This window comes from Sus scrofa, chromosome 8 (genome assembly GCF_000003025.6).
Source record: "Sus scrofa isolate TJ Tabasco breed Duroc chromosome 8, Sscrofa11.1, whole genome shotgun sequence".
NCBI classification, from domain to species: domain Eukaryota; kingdom Metazoa; phylum Chordata; class Mammalia; order Artiodactyla; family Suidae; genus Sus; species Sus scrofa.
The window spans coordinates 133,830,232-133,849,828 of record NC_010450.4 but is presented as its reverse complement, the minus strand read 5'-3'; the positions used below and the strand labels follow the sequence as shown (position 1 = coordinate 133,849,828).

The 19,597-nt window shown below is 44.5% G+C and overlaps 1 protein-coding gene across 1 annotated transcript in view; it reads right to left on the bottom strand.

Annotated features, from left to right (window-relative positions):
- WDFY3 (WD repeat and FYVE domain containing 3) overlaps positions 1 to 19,597 on the bottom strand; it is a 274,276-nt gene that overhangs the window by 90,032 nt on the left and 164,647 nt on the right. The window contains 8 exon segments of the mRNA XM_021101795.1: positions 2,071 to 2,232; positions 2,317 to 2,390; positions 7,019 to 7,171; positions 8,489 to 8,679; positions 10,909 to 11,020; positions 13,091 to 13,251; positions 15,406 to 15,637; positions 16,655 to 16,836. Coding sequence (XP_020957454.1) covers positions 2,071 to 2,232; positions 2,317 to 2,390; positions 7,019 to 7,171; positions 8,489 to 8,679; positions 10,909 to 11,020; positions 13,091 to 13,251; positions 15,406 to 15,637; positions 16,655 to 16,836 — 1,267 coding nt within the window.

The following is a 19,597-nucleotide window of genomic DNA, read 5'->3' as shown; positions in this document are numbered from 1 at the left end:
ATTCAAATGATTTCAAAAAACAAAGCATGATCTAAATTAAAATGTTAATTATCTACATGGAGCCACTGCCGCCTAGCAGTTAAGCACTTGGATTTTGGAAACAGGTAAGATTAAAATCCTAGTTCTATCAGTTTTTAGTGGTGTTATCAAGGAGCTGAACTTCTCTGGGATTTAATTACTTCCTCCCTCCCTCCCTCCTCTTCCTCTCTCTCCAAGGAAGTTCCTAGGCTAGGGGTTGGATTGGAGCTACAGCTGCTGGCCTACACCACAGCCACAGCAATGCTGGATCCAAGGTGCACTAGTAACCTACACTGCAGCTTGTGTCAATGCTGGATCCTTAATCCACTGAGTGAGGCCTCACTCAACAGACTGGGATTGAACCCGAATCTTCATGGACACTGTGTTGGGTTCTTAACCTGCTGAGCCACAGGGGAAACGCCAGGATTTAATTTCTTAATTTGTAATGTAGAGAAAAATAAAGACCTTAAAAGAGGAGTTCCCTTCGTGGCTCAGTGGTTAACAAACCCAACTAGGATCCATGAGGATGTGGGTTCGATCCCTGGCCTCGCTCAGTGGGTTAAGAATCCGGTGTTGCTGTGAGCTGTGGTAATAGGTTGCAGACGTGTCTGGGATCCCGCATTGCTTTGGCTGTGGTGTAGACTACCACAGCTATAGCTTGGATTGGACCCCCAGGCTGGGAACCTCCACGTGCTGCAGGAGAAGCTTGAAAAAGCAAAAATAGGGAGTTCCCATCATGGCGCAGTGGTTAACGAATCCAACTAAGAACCATGAGGTTGTGGGTTTGATCCCTGGCCTTGTTCAGTGGGTTAAGGATCTGGCGTTACCATGAGCTGTGGTGTAGGTCACAGACGCGGCTCAAATCCTGCGTTGCTGTGGCTGTGGTGTAGACCAGCAACTACAGCTCTGATTAGACCCCTCCCCAGCCTAGGAACCTCCATATGCCACGGGAGCAGCCCTAGAAAGGCAAAAAGACCAAAAAAAAAAAAAAGACCTTAAAAGGTTTCAATGGTAATTTCTGCAAAGTGATCATCATAGAACCAGCATGAGAACCAAACAAATGTTGCCAATAATAATAATCTCCAAAATAATTTTTAAACTCCAATATTTTTTTTAAATTTCAATTTTAATTTTTTTTTTGCTTTTAGGGCAACACCCATGGCATATGGATTTAGAAACACATAGAATTACACCGGATCCTCAACCCACTGAGCAAGGCCAGGGATCAAACGGCAACCTCATGGTTACTAGTTGGATTCGTTTCCACTGCACCACAACGGGAACTCCAAAACTCCAATTTTAAATCTGTCACCAAGTTACAAAAAAAAACGCTCTCAAGATAACTGCATACAAAATGAGTGATGACATGCTATATCAATTAGAGATTAGTTTACTAGGATTACTCTAATAATCACATATGATTTCACCTGTGATACCTGAGAAATAACATGACAGATGGTGATTAAGTCTAGTTGAAGCGATTCTCGAGTTGAAAAATACCTTAGGTAGCCTTTTCCTTCCATTTTCAGTCAAGATAAGAATTATCGTGAGCCTATTAGCATAGTCCTACAGACACTGCATAAATATGCCTTGTCATATTTCACACTGGCAGCAAAATAATACTCATGTCAGAGAAAAGGTCTGGATATACAAAATAAAATACGATCATCAGTTTGGGCAGCGGAGAACAAACATAAAAGCACGACACGTCTGCTACGGCTACACATGCACGTGAGCAGGTGCTGCTGCACATACTCTCGAGAAGCAGCAAGACTTGGGTGCGGACCAAGAGTTCCTACACTGAACTTTTACTTCCAGGCTAACCTGGCTCCCTGGCCTAATTCTAACACTTTTCCTCGCCAAAATGCTATCGTTGGCCAGGGGCAAAAATTGGCTTTGTAAGACACAAAGCAGGTTTTCTCTAACTTACAAATATCTTGGACAGTATGAACTTCTCAGTGCTCCTCAGGCATAGGAACCAACTGCATTCACCCCAATCATCTGAACCTCAGTGGGACGTTTGGTTAACAGACAGAGAGACGTTTCCACTACCTGAGGAGATCATTGCTGCTGGGAAAGCCCTGCAGTAAGAAGCTCAGCACGTTACTAATAGCAGCAATGGTAGGCTGGGATAAAGACATGTCTCGAAGAGTCAGGAGCAGCTTCGGGATCAGCTGGAACTCCCTCATTAACTTGGCGTTCTTTGAAGCTTCACTATGAGAGAAAAAAGGTTTCACACGCAGTTAGCGGCATCCCTTCTCTAACCGAACAACTAATTTTTTAGGTACTAACAAATACCTGGACTCTGTGAGCAGTTCAATAAAGTGCTCAAACAAGGAAAGATGAAGTTCATATGGGGCGTGGAGCCAGACCTACAAGAAAAAGAGAGAAGAGTTGTATATTTAGGGTTAAAAGATACTCAGAATCCCAATCCAACAGACACAAATGCAGCACATACAACTTTCATTCTTCAGTTAAATGAACGTAACCACTTTATTAATTTTTATTTGTTGTAGCCCTACCTAATTGTATATAGGACTTATGGTTCTGTTCATAAAGGGTAACTGCTATGGAAATTACCCGCCTAGAGTAAACAACCAGAAAGGCAAGATCTACAGGAAACTTCTCTGAAATCCATGCCTGAACACTCTTACTGAATATTGAACGCAATATACTGAATAGAATGAATACCGGATGCTACGTACTGAACATAAAAACTGGGTAACAGGAATCTTGTGTAGGTCCAAAACTGGAAATAACCACTGCCAAGGAGGACAACAAACAACTCCTAAGACTCACAGAGGATGAGACTAGTCTGCACTCTCACTAACCAGTTTGAGACACCGTGATACAAGTGACGATCGGACAGAGGTCTCAGAAGTGTAATACCGTAGCAGTGCGGCTACAAAAGATTAATCAAGTCCACCCTAACGAGGCTTAAAAACATGTCTCAAAAGGATCAAGATAACTGCAACAAGGTAAGAGCAAAGTTTAATACTCTTTAAAAGAATTTTAAAAATAATTAGCACTCAACAAGGTAAAATTTAACATCCAATCCAAAATTACCAAGTCGAGGGAGTTCCCGATGTGGTGCAGCAGAAACGAACCCGATTAGTAACCGTGAGAACGCAGGTGTGATCCCTGGCCTCGCTTCAGTGGGTTGAGGATCCCTGCCGTGAGCTGTCGCGTAGGTCGCAGACGCAGCTTGGATCCTGCGTTGCTGTGGCTGTGGCTGTGGCCAGTAGCTGTAGATCCAATTCGACCCCTAGCCTGGGAACTTCCATATGCCATGGTTTTGGCCTAATAAAAAAGAAAACAAAAACAAAAACCAAGTATACAAAAAAAGGAAGGGAAAATGTGAGCCATAAGTAGGAAAAAAACTAATCATCCGGTTGGTTATAAATAATAAGCCCTTAAATGACAGAGATGATAGTATTATTGAGACCTTAAAAAAGCTATTAAATATGCTCCATATGCCACAGAATGGGAGAGAAATTATGAAAGTGATGAGAAGAGAAATAGAAGAGAACCAAGATCCAAAACAAACTTCTGTAGATGAGAAATAAAACACCCCAAATTAAAAAAACACACTGAATGGGAAAAGCAGAGGATTAGACACAGCCGAAAAAAAATTCAGTAAACTTAAAGATGTAATAGAAACTATTCAAAAATGAAGTATGAGGGGGGAAAAAATACTAGAAGGAAATAGCTAGACAGAGCATAAGTGACTTGTGGGACAATATCAAACAGTTTAACTGGAGCTCCCCAAAAAACCAGGGAAAACAGTTGAAGAAATAATGGCTAAAATTTTTCCATTTTGATGAGAATGACAAACTCACAAACTTAAAAAAGTCAACAAACCCCAGGCAGAAGAAACATAAAAACAACGGGCTCTTGAAAGTATGCAAAGGATAAAAATCATCAACTAGAATTCCAATGTTATGCAAAGATAACCCCCCCCCCAAAAAAGGAAAAATAAATACTTTTTCAAATAGGAGAATTTAGCATCAGCAGACCTGCACTACAAGAAATGCCAGAGCAAGCTTTGCAGGCAGACCCACTACTCCCTCCACGATGGAGATCAGGATGCACACGAAGGCACAAAGACTGCCCTAAGTTCTACGGATGTGGGAAAATATAATTTTTAATGCCTTAAAAAGGAAACAGACTATTTAAGGGCAAAACAATGCCAAGCACTGCGGGGATGAGAAACACACAGAAGTGAAATGTATGACAACAACAGCACGAAGGACAGGAAGGGCGAAAGGGAGGGTGCTGGCGCAGGGTTTTCCACGACAGGTGACGTGCTACGACGTACTCTGAAGACAGAATTAACTGTTACATGTGTACACGGCAAATTCCAGAACAGCCACTAAAAAAGAAAATGCTTGGATGCTATTACAATTACTTTACTTATGCTTGCCCATGGCGGTGGCAGAAACAGGGTAAATGACGTATGTCCTGACTACCACGGCTTGAGGTTATTAGGAATGCTGTATGAGGCCGTAAAGCGGGCAGGGTATTACAAAAGGAAAGCCCAATTTGTGGAGCAAGTACATTTCTGATGTTGGCATACTGAATTTTACCAGATCTACAGCCAGACCACCCTGAACCGGCCCGATCTCATCTGAATTTTAGCAGAAGTCTGAAATTAAAGATAAGGTGTCAATTACCAGAGGAAAACAAAGCTAGGGTTACTAAGTAGGTCTCCCTAGTACTCTCACAATTCTTTTCTGCACACCTTTACCTCTTTTTCATAAGGTCTATTTTCATACTGTTTAGTTGCTTTTCTCATCGAATGTCCTTTTTTTCATACTATTTTTCTTCATTCTATTTGCTTTTCTCGTCTAATGCAATAAATGCCTGAGGCATGAAGTCTCTTTTATTTTCACATCCTCAGCACTTAATACAGTGCTTGGCTCAAACATATTCACTAATTATTTTCTAAAAGAATGCGAGGTTTATGTCTTAGAACTTTGACTATCAGATTAAGAAATGTGTACTCTACTGTGTAGTAGGCAAGAGAAATCACTAAAAGTTTCTAAGTAAGTGATATGACTGTGTCTTGGAATGAGATGGAAAAATATATAGACTCAATCAAGGCAAGGGAGAAACAAGTGTTTGACTGTCACCTTCCTAAGTCAGAGGAGAATCGATTAGGGCTTGGACCAGATGCAGCAGGAGAAATAGGAAACAGACACGTGGAATGTGGAAGCAGAATCTAAACGAATGCAGATGACTGTCTGTAAACAGTGAGGAAGGAGGAATGGGGGAACGGTGGTGTTAGTAGAAACCGAAGTTAAAAGGAAGAACTCACTGGGGAAAGGATGTGAGCTTCAGTTTAGGTGTCGCGGGGACATATAAATGGAAATGCTGAGGAAGAAGTTAGAAATGAGTCTGGAATTCAGATGTCAAGCCAAAGATTTAGATGTGAGAGTCACCTGTGTACAGGTGAGGCTGTGGGCCTGGGTGAAAATCTAGAGCAAACAACAGATAAAGGAAAAGACAAAGAAAAGGAAGACAGACACTTTTATATCAAGTCATGAAAATTCCAGAACCAGAAAATTATGGGGAAAGAAAATGTGAAATAGTGAGCTGGAGCCAGGAATAGAGAAAGCCTGTGATAAATATCAATGCTCGGCTCGGGTCTGAATTCACTGTCTTGTTTATTCACTCCATCCCACTCGTGTGTGTGTGTGTGTGTGTGTGTGTGTGTGTGTGAGATATTTTATTTATTTTACTCGGAGTTTTTAACTCAATGAATTTTATTACAGCTGTAGCTGCACAAGGATCATCCCAACCCACTTTTACAGCATTTCCATCCCCAACCCCCAGGCCATCCCCCCACCCCCAACCAACCTGGCTCCTTGGGAAACCCTAAGTTTTTCCAAGTCTGTGAAACGCCATCTCACTCTTGATGCAGTTTTAAAACACATCCCTAAATTCTTTAACACCCTTCCCATTGTTGGAGGAACCTGTTTTCTCAGCCCTTGAATCTGAGCAAGACTGTGCCTACTTTGACCAACATAACATGCCCTGTGACTTCCAAAGCTAGGTCATTTAAAAAAAAAGTAGTGAGAAAGATACAAGAACCATGGGCGATACCTGAAAGCCAGTAAAATAACTCGGAGAGACAAGAAGAGGGAAACAGACTGCATCGAATGGTACTGAGAGCTGGGGGTACTGAGAACTGAGTAGAAGCCATGGATTTTTATTGGGAAGAGGACTGTTAATAAGCTTTCGAATAAAGTTTCAGCAAGGTACTTAGGGCACACAGTCTGTTCGTTAGGGATTAAAAACAACTGACAAGACAGAGCTGAGAAAACTGATAAGGAAGGAGCGTTAGGGCCAGACACCAGAGCAAACGCTGAGGGCTGGGCCCCATTCTGGGTGGAGGAATACAAGGAGGGAGAGCGAGAGACGTGACCTCTGCTCATAGAGCCTCCGGTCTCACACGGGAGAACTGACATCGTGACGAGTGTGCAAAGTGCTGCGAACGAGAAATTCAAGGAACAAAGGATGTGCAAGATCAAGTGGTGCCTTGAGAGGACAGAGTGGAGGCTGTTACGGTACTAAGACGGCAGAAACAAAAATCCTGCGATTTTGGTGAAAGCGTATTTAACTATGCTGCTACTGTAACCAAGATTTCAGGTCCAGCTCATATTCATGGAGGAAAAGTTTCTATCAGAACTATTTCATGAAAATACGCTTACCTCTCTTATGCAGTGCCAAATGACAGCAAATATGCTATAGTTAGGTATATGGACCATACACGCTCACTTTTGTATTATTTGCAAAATGGACTACCTTTGGGAAAAAAAGAATCCATCACTCCCCTATTTCGTCTTATTTACTAATGACATTTACATGAGCATAATAAAAACACAGAACATACACAAACCCTCGAGACAAAACTGTTTAGTAGCTAACTCGGCCAATATACAGAATACGAAACTGGTTTGTTGATTATGGAGTGTCAGCTCAGTGTTTGTGTACATACATCAAAATCACAAAGCAGGTCCTGGAAAGCAGCTGAGTTTGGAATAATGGATGTCTCGTGTCCACTGTCAACCGTCCCCACCAAGGAAAATGTGAGATGCAGGATGTGGCTGTTAAGAAGGGAACGTTTCTTCTTAAGCAGCATCGCCAGCAACTGAAAGAAAGCAACACCGAATGCCGGCTGAGCATCACATACACCCCCACCACGAACCCTGGAGAGCCCTTCGGAGCAATTCCCGAGACGTCTGCACTGTGATGTTTTTATCACAACAATACGGTATTAAAGAAAACCTGAGAAGCAGGGAAATCCCATCATTCATTCTATCATGAAAAATACCCACTTTTATGTAAATTCTATTCGCACGTAAATTTTTAAATTGACGTTGCTCTCATGGGCATATGGTTTTCTACTCTTTTTCTCTACATAGCCATTTTATCAGAAGGATGTTTTTCTTTTGCAACAGTCTCCATAATTACACTTTTTAAACGGTTGAATGACATATGAAATGGTTATAGGATTATTAGCCATTCTCCTACTACTGGAACAGTTAGACTATTCCTATTTTTTCGTGATCAACTTTTCAAATAATCATTTTGAAAAGTTTCTGAAACAAGACATCCAAATAGTGTAATTAAATCTACAGAAAACACTCCATAGTAAGTGGTTTATCTACCAATGAACTATCTGCTGGAGTTAGAGAAGGCATTTATATATACTGCATCCAGTCTAGAGGAATTTCATTGTGCTCCAAATGCTTGTTTCTCTTCTTACAAGTAACTTTCAACTTAAACCTGGTAGAGACGGTAGGTGCATGAGCACTGCCTATTTTTAATGCCCATGCGTGTTTAGGACTAGCAATGGCCCACAGAATACGCAGCGGCTCTGACAACCTCCAGGTAAGTAAGGGGGTTCAAAGCTGACTGCGTGTGGAGGGAGAGACAAGGAAAACGGGGAGGACACGGAATCCATCACCGACCTGGCAGTCTCCAGAACAGAACTGTGACCTTATTTCATTCCTATTTCCATAGAGCAAAGTTAACTCCAAACTGATAACAGCTCATATTCTCACTTGAAATACATTAGTTTTAAATAAATACTTCCAATGTTTAAAGTTGACCTAGACAACAGAATTCTTTGAGAGTTTGAAAAAATACGGTTAATAATGAAAATTAAAAGTTTTTTTTTTTCTTTTGAGGGCTGCCCCATGGCATATGGAAGTAGAATCAGAGCTGCAGCTGCCAGCCTACGCCACAGTCACAGCAACACCAGATCCAAGCCGTATCTGCAACCTACACTGCAGCTCACAGTAACACCAGAACCTTAACCCACTGCCAGGCAGCAAACCCCCATCCTCCCATCCTCACAGACACTATGTCAGGTTCTTAACCTGCTGAGCCACAACGGGAACTCTGAAAATTAGAATATTTTTGATGCAAAGTCAAGTGAAGACCAAGCTTTCTGGTTACAAACCTGGTAGCCCTTGATTCTTTCCATTTCTTTGCTGGCTAGTGGGTTGCTCTTGACCACACAAACCAGGGCCTTGACCGCTGCATACAGCCCTTCCACATCAGAAGCCATGGCCACCAGGCCCAGGATGGCTGCAGCTCCACCAATGTACTGCAAAGTAGTGGCAACAGGCTTAGGGACAAATGTTCTTACTCCTGATTAAAAGACAGTGAAAAATAATTACAATAAATTCCCCGCCATAAATAAGAACTCAATATATATATCATCTTAAGAAATACAGATAAAATTACAAATTACACTTAAAAACAAAAAACCCTCCTATCCTAAAATAAAACTTCTCAAAAAACACAAGGGAGAATTTGTGAGGAGACAATAAATGCTGATGTATGTACTTTCAGAGAGGAGCTGGGAGGGAGGGAGAGAGGAGGGCCAGGTTTGAGAGCGAGTGCAAACGTCGCCACCAAGCAGTGTCGGGCAAGATGACGGCGCAGAAGCACCAAGGCCCGGGGAACATATTTCGGAGGTAAGGGACGATGCCTTACGAGGTGCTGTTGGAGAAGAACCCTACGGACAGCAAAAGCCCTTCAGCTCTCTGAACGGGCGAACAGGATGGAGAAGGATGAAGTAGGCCTACAGAAAAGCCAAACAAAGCAGACTCCTGACCGCTGCCCAGAGCTCCTCTTGGTTCTGTAATCTGAGTAACAGGACATCAGTGACCCTGGAAGAGCGCACGTATGTGGGAACAGTACTGGAACTACCTCTGTGTCGTTCAAAAAAAATTTTTTTTTCTGCATCTACACTCCTAACCTGGTTTTTTTTTTTTTCCCTTGGTCTTTTTGCCATTTCTTGGGCCACTCCCACGGCACATGGAGGTTCCCAGGCTAGGGGTCCAATCGGAGCTGTAGCCATCAGCCCACACCAGAGCCACAGCAACGCGGGATCTAAGCTGCGTCTGCAACCTACACCACAGCTCACGGCAACGCTGGATCCTTAACCCACTGAGCAAGGGCAGGGATCGAACCCGCAACCTCATGGTTCCTAGTCGGATTCGTCAACCACTGAGCCACGAGGGGAACTCCCTAACCTGGTTTTTTTTAAAAAAGGCATTGTTTGTACATCACTTGGCTGCTGATCAAGACTGAGTTTGCTAAAAATAAAGCTAATATGCATTGTCTATATCCACGTGCTGTGCAGAATTCACAATACTTCGGTATATACGACTGCACCGGATTTTGAAAACTACTTTCTAAGGTCATTAGGACCAGTATTACCAACCTACAGATGAGAATACTGGCATCCACGGAGTTCAAAAGCCTGGCCTGAGTCCCCGTGGTGGCAGAACAGGGATTAGAATCTAAAGCTCTGAACTCCTCACTGACTGCGCTTTCTGCTGTGACCACAGTGCTGCTGTATCTCTAAATGTTTGGTATACGTCTGCGAATAAAGAAACACTACCATATGCCTTAGCCTAAAGGAGCCATTTATCAATGCAATATGGCCCCCCAAAAAAGAAAAGAAAAACAGAATTAAGAGATGTACATTTCCCTGGGACAATAAAAACTGCCAAGGACCTGTAAACATGCAGGGTGCTGACCAGCACAACACTTCCTGCCAATTTTAAAAGGAACCAATACTGGAGTTCCCGTTGTGGCGCAGTGGAATCGAATCCAACTAGGAGCCATGAAGGTATGGGTTCGATCCCTGGCCTTGCACAGTGGGTTAAGAATCTGGCGTGAGTTGTGGTGCAGCTCGGATCTGGCATTGCTGTGGCTGTGGTGTAGGCGGGCAGCAACGACTATGATTGGACCCCCAGCCTGAGAACCTCCATATGCCGCAGGGGCGGCAAAGAAAAAGGGCACCAATATCATGTACTGACTCACACATTAAAACGCATACTGTTAGTTTCGGATTTTAGATGGGCAGATCGGGTTATGTCTCAAAATTCTATCTATCCCAAACAGTTTGTTTAAAGCAGGCATGAGGTTTGAGGCTCTCAAGTTCTGACTTACAGTTGGGTTCACAGGGCTCAGACTCTGAGGTTCTTATTTTCTAGCTCATTTCCAAATAACAGAAGCATCAAGAGTGTCACCCCTGCAGCACCAAACCATGTAACCATATCAATCACCAATATTCCTGAGTCTTTACATTTGTATCTAAATGAAACTTACCTTGAAGTTATACAGAGGTATACAGTCAGTGCTCATCAGTGCTGACCAACAAGGGGGAAGGGAATCATTTTGTAAAAGGTTATACTTTTTAAGGTTGGCTGGAGTTTGGGGTTGACATTGCTCGCTACCCAGTTTAAGAACATTACAGGTCGGCACTGCAGAACGTGAACGTACATCGCCCTCGAGGGGAGACAGTGAATACAGACTTGAAGGCAAAGAAAGCAGTTTTAAAAGGACAAAGACAACCTGACTCACCCAAGTATCCAATCAGAGTCGCCCCGATTGTCCGCGCGGGTCCGTTAAGATGTCCTGCTGAGTTGTGTACCAGCTTCACAGGCGTGGCGTTCTCGTGGGAGGAAATGCCTAACTGAAGAACAGCAAAGGGAAGGGATGTAACTATGGAGGAACGGGCCTGGACGTTTTGACGGGAAAACAAAGAAAGAACGTGATGGAGAACATGTCTTTCCGCTCTCTTCCTAGAAGAATGATAGAAACACGCATGCTTGTTTTTTCTTAAAAGTCCCAATTAATTTCAGGAGTGCCCGTCATGGCGCAGTGGAATCGAATCCGACTAGGAACCATGAGGTTGCGGGTCTGATCCCTGGCCTCGCTCAGTGGGTTAAGGATCCGGCGTTGCCGTGAGCTGTGGTGTAGGCCAGCAGCTGCAGCTCTGATTCGATCCCTAGCCTGGGAACCTCCATATGCCGCCAGTGCAGCCTTAAAAAGACTAAAGACGAAAAAAATAAAACATAAAATTAGATCAAGTTTTAAAAAGTCCCAATAATTTCAAAGACGTGGAACCTCATAGCAAGCAGGTTAAATACAATCTACGGAGAGAAAGAGGGCAAGGGGTCTCGGGAGACAGCTTCAGGCGTCCTCCTGAAGGAAACTGCGGTGGTTCAAGGGGCTTCGTCCCTCACTGCCTCCCTGATCCGTGAAATGCTGGCTTTACTCCAGATTCAAGTAAATGTCATGTACATTATCCCAGGTCATGGATAAATCAATCATGCCTCCATAAAAGGAACGTTAAATAAATGCGCGCACACACACACATACACAATGGGCTTTAAAACAAACAGAATCCACAGACTTTAATTCTGTTATTAGCTGCAGACTCCGTTTATATAGTTTGCGCTCCTTAGAAGGTGATATATATTCAAGGACCCACCGCTACACAAGAACGTGTCCTCCTGCACTGTTTCCCAATGACGTTCCTTCCAGCCTCTTGCCGTCCTTCCCCTCGGGGGCTGCCCCCGCCCCACCAGCCAAAGCGGCTCGTCCGGCTCACTGACGCCGTCCACCCGCCTGAGCACACGGGCAGTGCTCGGCCTTCGCCTGTCTCGGCCGCGCCCACACGGCCGCCACGGAGCACCCGTGATTTCTGGGACGCCACACGCTCCTAGACGGTCCCCTTTCCCTTCCCGAGTCGTCTCTGCAGTTTCTTCATCTCCCAACCGCACAAGCCCGCCCGCCGGCTCCAGCTCCGTCCGGGACCCTCCCTCTTCTCCATCCGCGCGGCGCTGCGGTCAGGGCACCTCGGCTGGTGGCTTTAAATGCCACCCATGAACGGCCGTGACATTCAAAGCTCCCCTGGCCCGCCCGACGCAGGTTTCCCCCCACTGGCTTTGACGTCCCCGAAGAGGTCTGATCTGCGCCTGAAATGTTTCCAAAACATCATCGAAATCCTCCCCCGCCCCCGACTACTCTTCTTACGGTTTTCTTCAAACGGGGGCGAGGGGCTCCATCTGCGTCCGGCCTCCGCCCAGGCTCTCCGGTTCTGTTCCAGCCACGCGCCTCTGGGGCAGGCACGCACCGGTCGGGCCTCAGCACCTGCTTCCTGGGATGCCACCCCAGCCCCACCCCACACACGCGGCCGTCGCCGCGACCTCACGGTTCTCTGCCTCATCTCGCACCTTCTCAGCCAGGCCTCCCGTGACCATCTGCTTCTCTAGCCCCTTTGATGTTTCCCCGTGGCATTCTTCCCCTTCCAACATACTCGACCATCAGGTTCCTTCTGGCGTTATTACTGTCTGTCTCTTCCACTACAACGTCAGACCCTTCCTAACGTCGGGAGTTTTCCCCTTATCTACTGCAGGGACCACAGTGGTGCCCGCACTTAGTAGGTTCTCCAGAAAAAAGTTAAGGCACAACCTTAAAAGGAGCGATTGTCTTCTTTCGTTTCCAAAACTTCAATTTCTTAATTGCCAAAAAATCTAACAATTAATATAAACCATGCATTTGGAAGGAAATGCACACTCCAAATTAAACTCAATATCTAAATACGCTTTGGCTTACATTCAAACCGAAATAAACCGAAACAATGCGTGAAAGGCACTGTCTTCAGCCACCACTCATACTTGGGTGGTGCCCCGAAGAAAGCGAAGGGACATGCTTCCGGTGAGAATCAGCACAGCCTGTGGGAAATCATTCCGCTCACCTGCTTAGCGATGGCTTTGCTGTCCAACTTGTTGCACACCTTCCGGATTCTTGCCACCGTGAGGGTGGACACGGACAGCGCATAGAGGCCAAAGGACACCTTTTCCTCAGGTACCAGTGACACAGGAGATGGGACCACACCTTCAGATTTTGCATCTTTACCTTCAAAAGAATAATCACCTTCTATAAAATCCAGTTGTTCTCCTCTTCCTAACACAACTTTTTAACTCATTATCATTTTTCTTCCTTTTCTTTCTTCTTTTTTTTTCTTTTCACAGCGGCAGCTGTGGCATGTGGAAGTTCCCAGCCAGGGGTCGAACTGGAGCTACAGCTGCAGCCTATGCCATAGCCTCGCAACACCAGATTTAAGCCACAACTGCAAACTATGTCACAGTTTGCGGCAACGCTGTATCGTTAACCCACTGAGCAAGGCCAGGAGTAGAACCCACATCCTCACAATATCGGGTCCTTAACCCACTGAGCCATAATGGGAACTCCCTGATTATTATTTTTATTGATTGATTGATTTTGCATTTCAGGGCCGAACCTGCAGCATATGGAGGTTCCCAGGCTAGGAGTTGAATCAGAGCTGCAGCTGCTGGCCTGCGCCAGAGCCACAGCAACACAGGATCTAAGCAGCGTCTGTGACCTACGCCACAGCTCATGGCAACACCGGATCTTTAACCCACTGAGCAAGGCCAGGGATTGAACCTGCAACCTCATGGTTACCAGTCGGATTTGTTTCTGCTGCGCCACAGAGGGAACTCTTGATTATTATTTTTAAATGGTAGACTTGAAAATCTTTTAAAGTGGAATGAGGGAGCTAAGTTTAAAAACTGTTTAATTTTCAGTTCTTCATTTAATTAGAAAATAAGGACAATTATTGTCATAAAGCTTTTGTATTCCAAGTTTTACTCTTAAAATATGCTTAATATACAACCTAATGTAAAGAAAAAGGAAGAGCTTTAACTGTTAGCAAGCAAATCACAAAACACTTCCCCTTGGTTGCAAGGAACAAGGGAATGTAAATAAGTGGAAAGCCTGTGAGCTCTGCAACCCTAGGTCTCCTCCCCAGTGACAGCCCCCACGTGCACCTCTCTTTAGGCTAGACAACAGGGCAGAGGAGTTCTCAAGTAAGATGGCCTGAGTCTGGACCTCTGCTTGGTCACTCAAGAGCTGTGCGCCCTATACCTGTCTGCACCGCAGTCTCCTCGTCTGGAAAATGGGGGTGATGACAACAGTCTCCAAGCCCAACATTTTGAGGAGATGACAGTCCTTGTGAAGGGCTCGGATCGGCCATGTCCTTCCCGGGTGTTAACGTTCCCAGCCCACGTTGGGCACCCCGTCAGCATCAGCCATTCTTAGACACTATCCAAATCAAGAACCCGAGTGAAAGAGCGATTACCTAGCCCTGAGATTCCCACCACTTACAACACACCTTTCCCAGCTCTTCCTAGAACTTTGGGGGAAGAGAACAAGCGAATAGGGGGCATCATGTGGAGAGAGTTTTACAAAGGAGCTGGAGCTTAGTGCCCGCTCTCTGACTCTAAATTCCTCTTGGGAGCAAGGTCAACAAGAGGGGGCTGCGGGAATAAAGAGAGGAGGAAAACACTGAGGTCACTGGTCTACCCCAAAGAAAACATATGGGTGTTTTCTAGACTCGTCCTTCTTTCCTTGAACCAGAGTAGATACACTTTCAACTGCTTCAAGAGGGAGTTCTCTTGAACTGTCGTGGCACAGTGGAAATGAATCCGACTCATATCCACAAGGATTCAGGTTCGATCCCTGGCCCTGCTCAGTGGGTCGGGGATCCGGCGTTGCCGTGAGCTGTGGTATAGGTCACAGATGCGGCTCGGATCTGGTGTTGCTGTGGCTCTGGCGTAGGCAGGCAGCTGTAGCTCCAATTGGACCCCTAGCCTGGGAACTTCCATATGCGGTGGGATCAGCCCTAAAAAGCAAATTAAAAAATAGATAGATAAATAAATAAATAAACTGCTTCATGTAAAAGGAGAAAGGAGAGAGAGAAGAAGGTAGGGGTTAGACTGGTAGACAGTGCATGCCTACCACGTGGAGCCAACAATAGAAGCTGGCAAACTCGGGACCAGGAATGAAGACAAGAAACAAGAGGGTCAGCCGCTTGGGGAGTGGAGAGCGTCCGGCACAGGAGCGCGTGGTCGAGTATGCTGCAGAAAAGCCGGGAAAGCTCTTCTTGTAGATAAAGTGTGCGACCTTGTCTGCACACACGTACCCATTTGTGCATCCACCCCGAGAAAGGTAAGTTTTAGACAACTTAAAGAACAAAGAATAAGTACTCACATGGCAGGCACACGGCTTGAAAGCTTCCAACATAATTTGGTCCTAGTTCAAAAATGGTAGTTACATTTGCAGGAGGTAAAACTTCTTCCAGGAAGTGCGTAGGTCCCAGGCGCCAAACCAAGGAAGCGATTTGACGCTGGGCAGGTGGAGTGCCCATGTACGCATAGACGGTGCTAACCACCGGTGGATTGGCAGAGCCCGAGCCCCCGGGAGTACTGTGCACGTAGTGAAGCTACAAAGAAAACAAGGCAAACGTGAGAGATTCTACCCAAGGCACTTTCACCAGGAAAGTAGCTCCCTGTGTATGTGTTCATCATCTCAAGGCCGTGCAACTTTATCAATGTACAGAAGCGGTTAAGTTGAAAAACATGAGGGCACGCCAAGATTCTAGAACCTGATGTGCAATTTGGAAATTTGCAATCAGCTCTGCAATACAGGTAAACTCTCTAATGCTAGAAAGGGCAACAGTCAAATATAGGGACACTGCTACTGTCGGGGTGGTCTGTATACTAAACTGACAATGGTGGTATGAAATTTTCAGGTTGATAAGACGACAGAGTTTTCCAACTCTGGTATTCAGCTGGTCCTGAAATTAGTTTTGTTACCTTCGGTGTGAGTTTGTTAGATAAAATTATACATGGAAAGTGTTTTATAATGGATAAGGGCTATAAAAATATTGGACAAATGAAGAGTCTATTATATGCTGTAATTTATGCATATACGCTTTAAGTGAAAAATATATCCTCAGATTTGAAATTGCACTACTGTTTACTGACAAGATGCTTCAATTATCATTCAGTTCGTTACAGTAAATGTATAATTAGCGTTTAAGAGGTAAGGAGATCAAGTGGCTTCCTGTGACGTAGGCAGCTGTCATCACTCGACGGAGTGAGGAGCATTTCGGCGGCTTATTCTGTCGTAACCTCGTCCAGTTTATTCCACATGTTAAAGAGCAACGTTTTAATGATGCTCATGACCGGAGCAGGAAGACCAACACGTGGCCTAAAGCTGGTCTCAGAGGACCGTGACTGCTCACACGCAGTCATGACAGCGATGTAAAGTGTATCGATAATAAACCTCCCAGCTCACAAACCCAGAAGTTGGGGAACACCATATGCAAAAATAAAACGCAAATGGATTCAAGACCTAAACATAAGACACTGCTGCAAACACACACACACACACGGCCACACCCACCCCTGCGCTACCTTGCCCGGCGGGTTGAGACTTGCAGGCAGCGTATGCTCACCTTCACGGTGCCGACGAGCTGCCCATCGATGTAGAGGGCCGCGGTGCTGTTCTTCAGCATCCCTTTGCTCATCACCAGGACCAGGTGATGCCACTGGCCCTCCACTATCAGTTCTCCACATCGGAAGCGAGCACAGCATGGCAGAATCTCGTAAAAAGAGGACTCTTCACTGAAATCGTCAACTAAAATGAAGAGGGGAAGCCACTTCAAACCCAGCAGCATCCTCATTCTAACAACTATTCCTGTCTAGACGTTGGCGCTAGGTTAAAATAGCATGACAGTGCTGCAAATGAAAACACCCTATTCGTTCAATAAGCTCATCTGCAGTAAAAAGTGAAATCTGGGGTATGTATTGCTTTGTTCTGCCCAAGATACATATAGTTATAATCAAATAACGTTGTAATAACCAATGAAATAAAAAATAAACATAACAGAAAGGAAAATAAAATTAGGATAGACAATGAAAAGAGACTAGCTGATTACTACCTGTCATTGCTCTGTTATACAAAGTATTTCAAAATTCTAGGTTGACACTCATTTGACTATAGCACTGGTTAGAAAAAGAACCAATTGAAAAGACAATTTAAAATTTTACTCTTGCCTCTTGCTTCATGCACTGGTCAATGACCCAAGGGGGCAACTCTTTCTCAGTTTGTGGCCGGAATGCCCTGATCCTTTTCTGACAATAGCTGGTAGCAAGGAAGCGATTTATGGAGTGGAAAGGTATTTGCTGATCCAAGTTTCCTGCTTCACCTGACAACTATGGCTATTTGCTAACATTCTGCAGCCACTTCTTGTCTCTGTCTACTTTCTGCTGCCCAGTATGTTGCCAAATCATGCAGGGAAATAATGGATGAGGTATTAATTTAATCTTAGTGTTAGGATAGTTAGAAATTAATTTACCTTTTGTATGTATTAAATAAAGGGGAGGTGGGACAGCAGCAGAAAGGTTAAACACCTGTTCCTCTCCCTAACCCAAGAAAAACTTTAAAAAAGAGATCCCCTACCTAGGTAACTTAAAGCAGACCCACTATTTTTCAGTACAAGCACATATCATACACTGAAAGTTAGAAGTTCAACTTATTTGAAGAAAGAACTACAAATAAAACATTCTCCTTCTGGAATCTGAAACTATTTGTGTATACTAAAATGCCAAGATTGTATTTTTAAACGGAAATGCAGAACACACACCTCCTGATGAGTGAAGATCCCTCAACAGCAGTACCTGATCCACAGGTGATGTAATTAGGAAGAGACCTGAATAAACTCGGCCCAAAGCAGGGTAAGACAGCTTTGAAAGGTCTAGGGTTATAGACCAAGGGATGCGAAAGAAGAGATAAAAGGTGTAAGTGAAACCAAGAACTGCTGTCTTTCCCTTCCCTGGTTAATAGACTGAATCTTCTCGAGACCTGGAGAGGGCATCACCTATAAACATTTTCTGAGCGTTTCACATTCTGACTCGGGCTTAATCTAAGATGAGGCCAGCATTCGGCAGTGTGTCAGGATAAGTGATGTGGTGGGCCAGCTGGATTCTGACAGCTCGCATCATCCAGGCATCTTAATGGACTATAGCTGCTCCGAGGATGGATTCCTGTAGTAGTAATACCATTTATATCACCAATTAAATGTTACCATAATTTCTAATGACGCATGGACTCCAGTAGTCTTGCAATTACATTTTGTGCAAATGAGAGTTTAGAAAACATTTTTTTTTTCTTTCTTCTCAGGGCCACACCCGCAGCATATGGAGGTTCCCAGACTGGGGGTCCAATCGGAGCTACAGCTGCCGGCCAACACCACAACCACAGAAACACAGGATCTGAGCCGCATCTATGACCTACACCACAGCTCACGGCAATGCTAGATCCTTAACCCACTGAGCGAGCCGAGGGATCAAACCCGAAACCTCATGGTTCCCAGTCAGATTAATTTCCGCCGAACCATAATGGGAACTCCTAGAAAACCTTTTTTACTCAAATATCCCTAGATCTAATCCTTAATTTTCCAATTAAATTCTATCCTCTCTCCAAATTCTCCACCACTATTCACTTTTCTCATTGTTTCAAGTCATCTATATTTCTTTTATCTTTCCTCTTCATTCATTTATATTCTTAAATATGTGTGGGCCTAATATACACTAGACACTGTTTTAGGTGACAGGGTTGCCAGGTTGCAAAGCTAATAACATCGTGTATGGGAACTGAGGAGTGCTACTAATGCAGACACAAAACAAAATAAAGAACTAAAATCTATGAAGAACAGAGAAGGGACAGAGAATGCTAAGCAAAGGCTATGGCAGTGGCCATGGGGAGGAAGGAAGATTCAGGATATATTAAGGAGGCATAACACAGTGAGACTTAGGAGAAAGGGCGGAATTTTCAAGGAGGTCGTGAGGTTTCTACGAGGACTAACTGCTGGTGAGGGTGTCATTTACCAAGACAGGAAAATGGAAGGAGATGCAGGTTTGAGGAACAAATATTACAGGCTGAGTTCTTTACAGGAAGATTATTTATATTAGGATGTCTAATATACTAGGTGGAAATATCAGGACAATGCCTGGGACACAGACAAACTTTTTAACTTCGGAGTCACTGGAGGGAAAAAGACCTACTGCTAACAGAAACCGATGAGCAGCCTGAGCGCAAAGATTAAACGTAAAAGCGGGAGGAACACTCATCTTCAGGGGAAGATGGGAGAGAGAGCTGTTGCAGGAAATTGAGAGAGAGGGCAAAGAAACGGTGGAAGAAGAGAGTGGGCGTCTCAAATCGAAAGACTGGAGGCATTTTTAGTCAGCAAGAAAACATCAGTAGGGTGAACACATCAAATGCCACAAAAGGGGCAGATGACGTGTCCTAACTCGGATTTTATTTTATTTTTTTGCTTTTCTTCTAGAGCTGCTCCTGCAGCATACAGAGCTTCCCAGGCTAGGGGTCTAACCGGAGC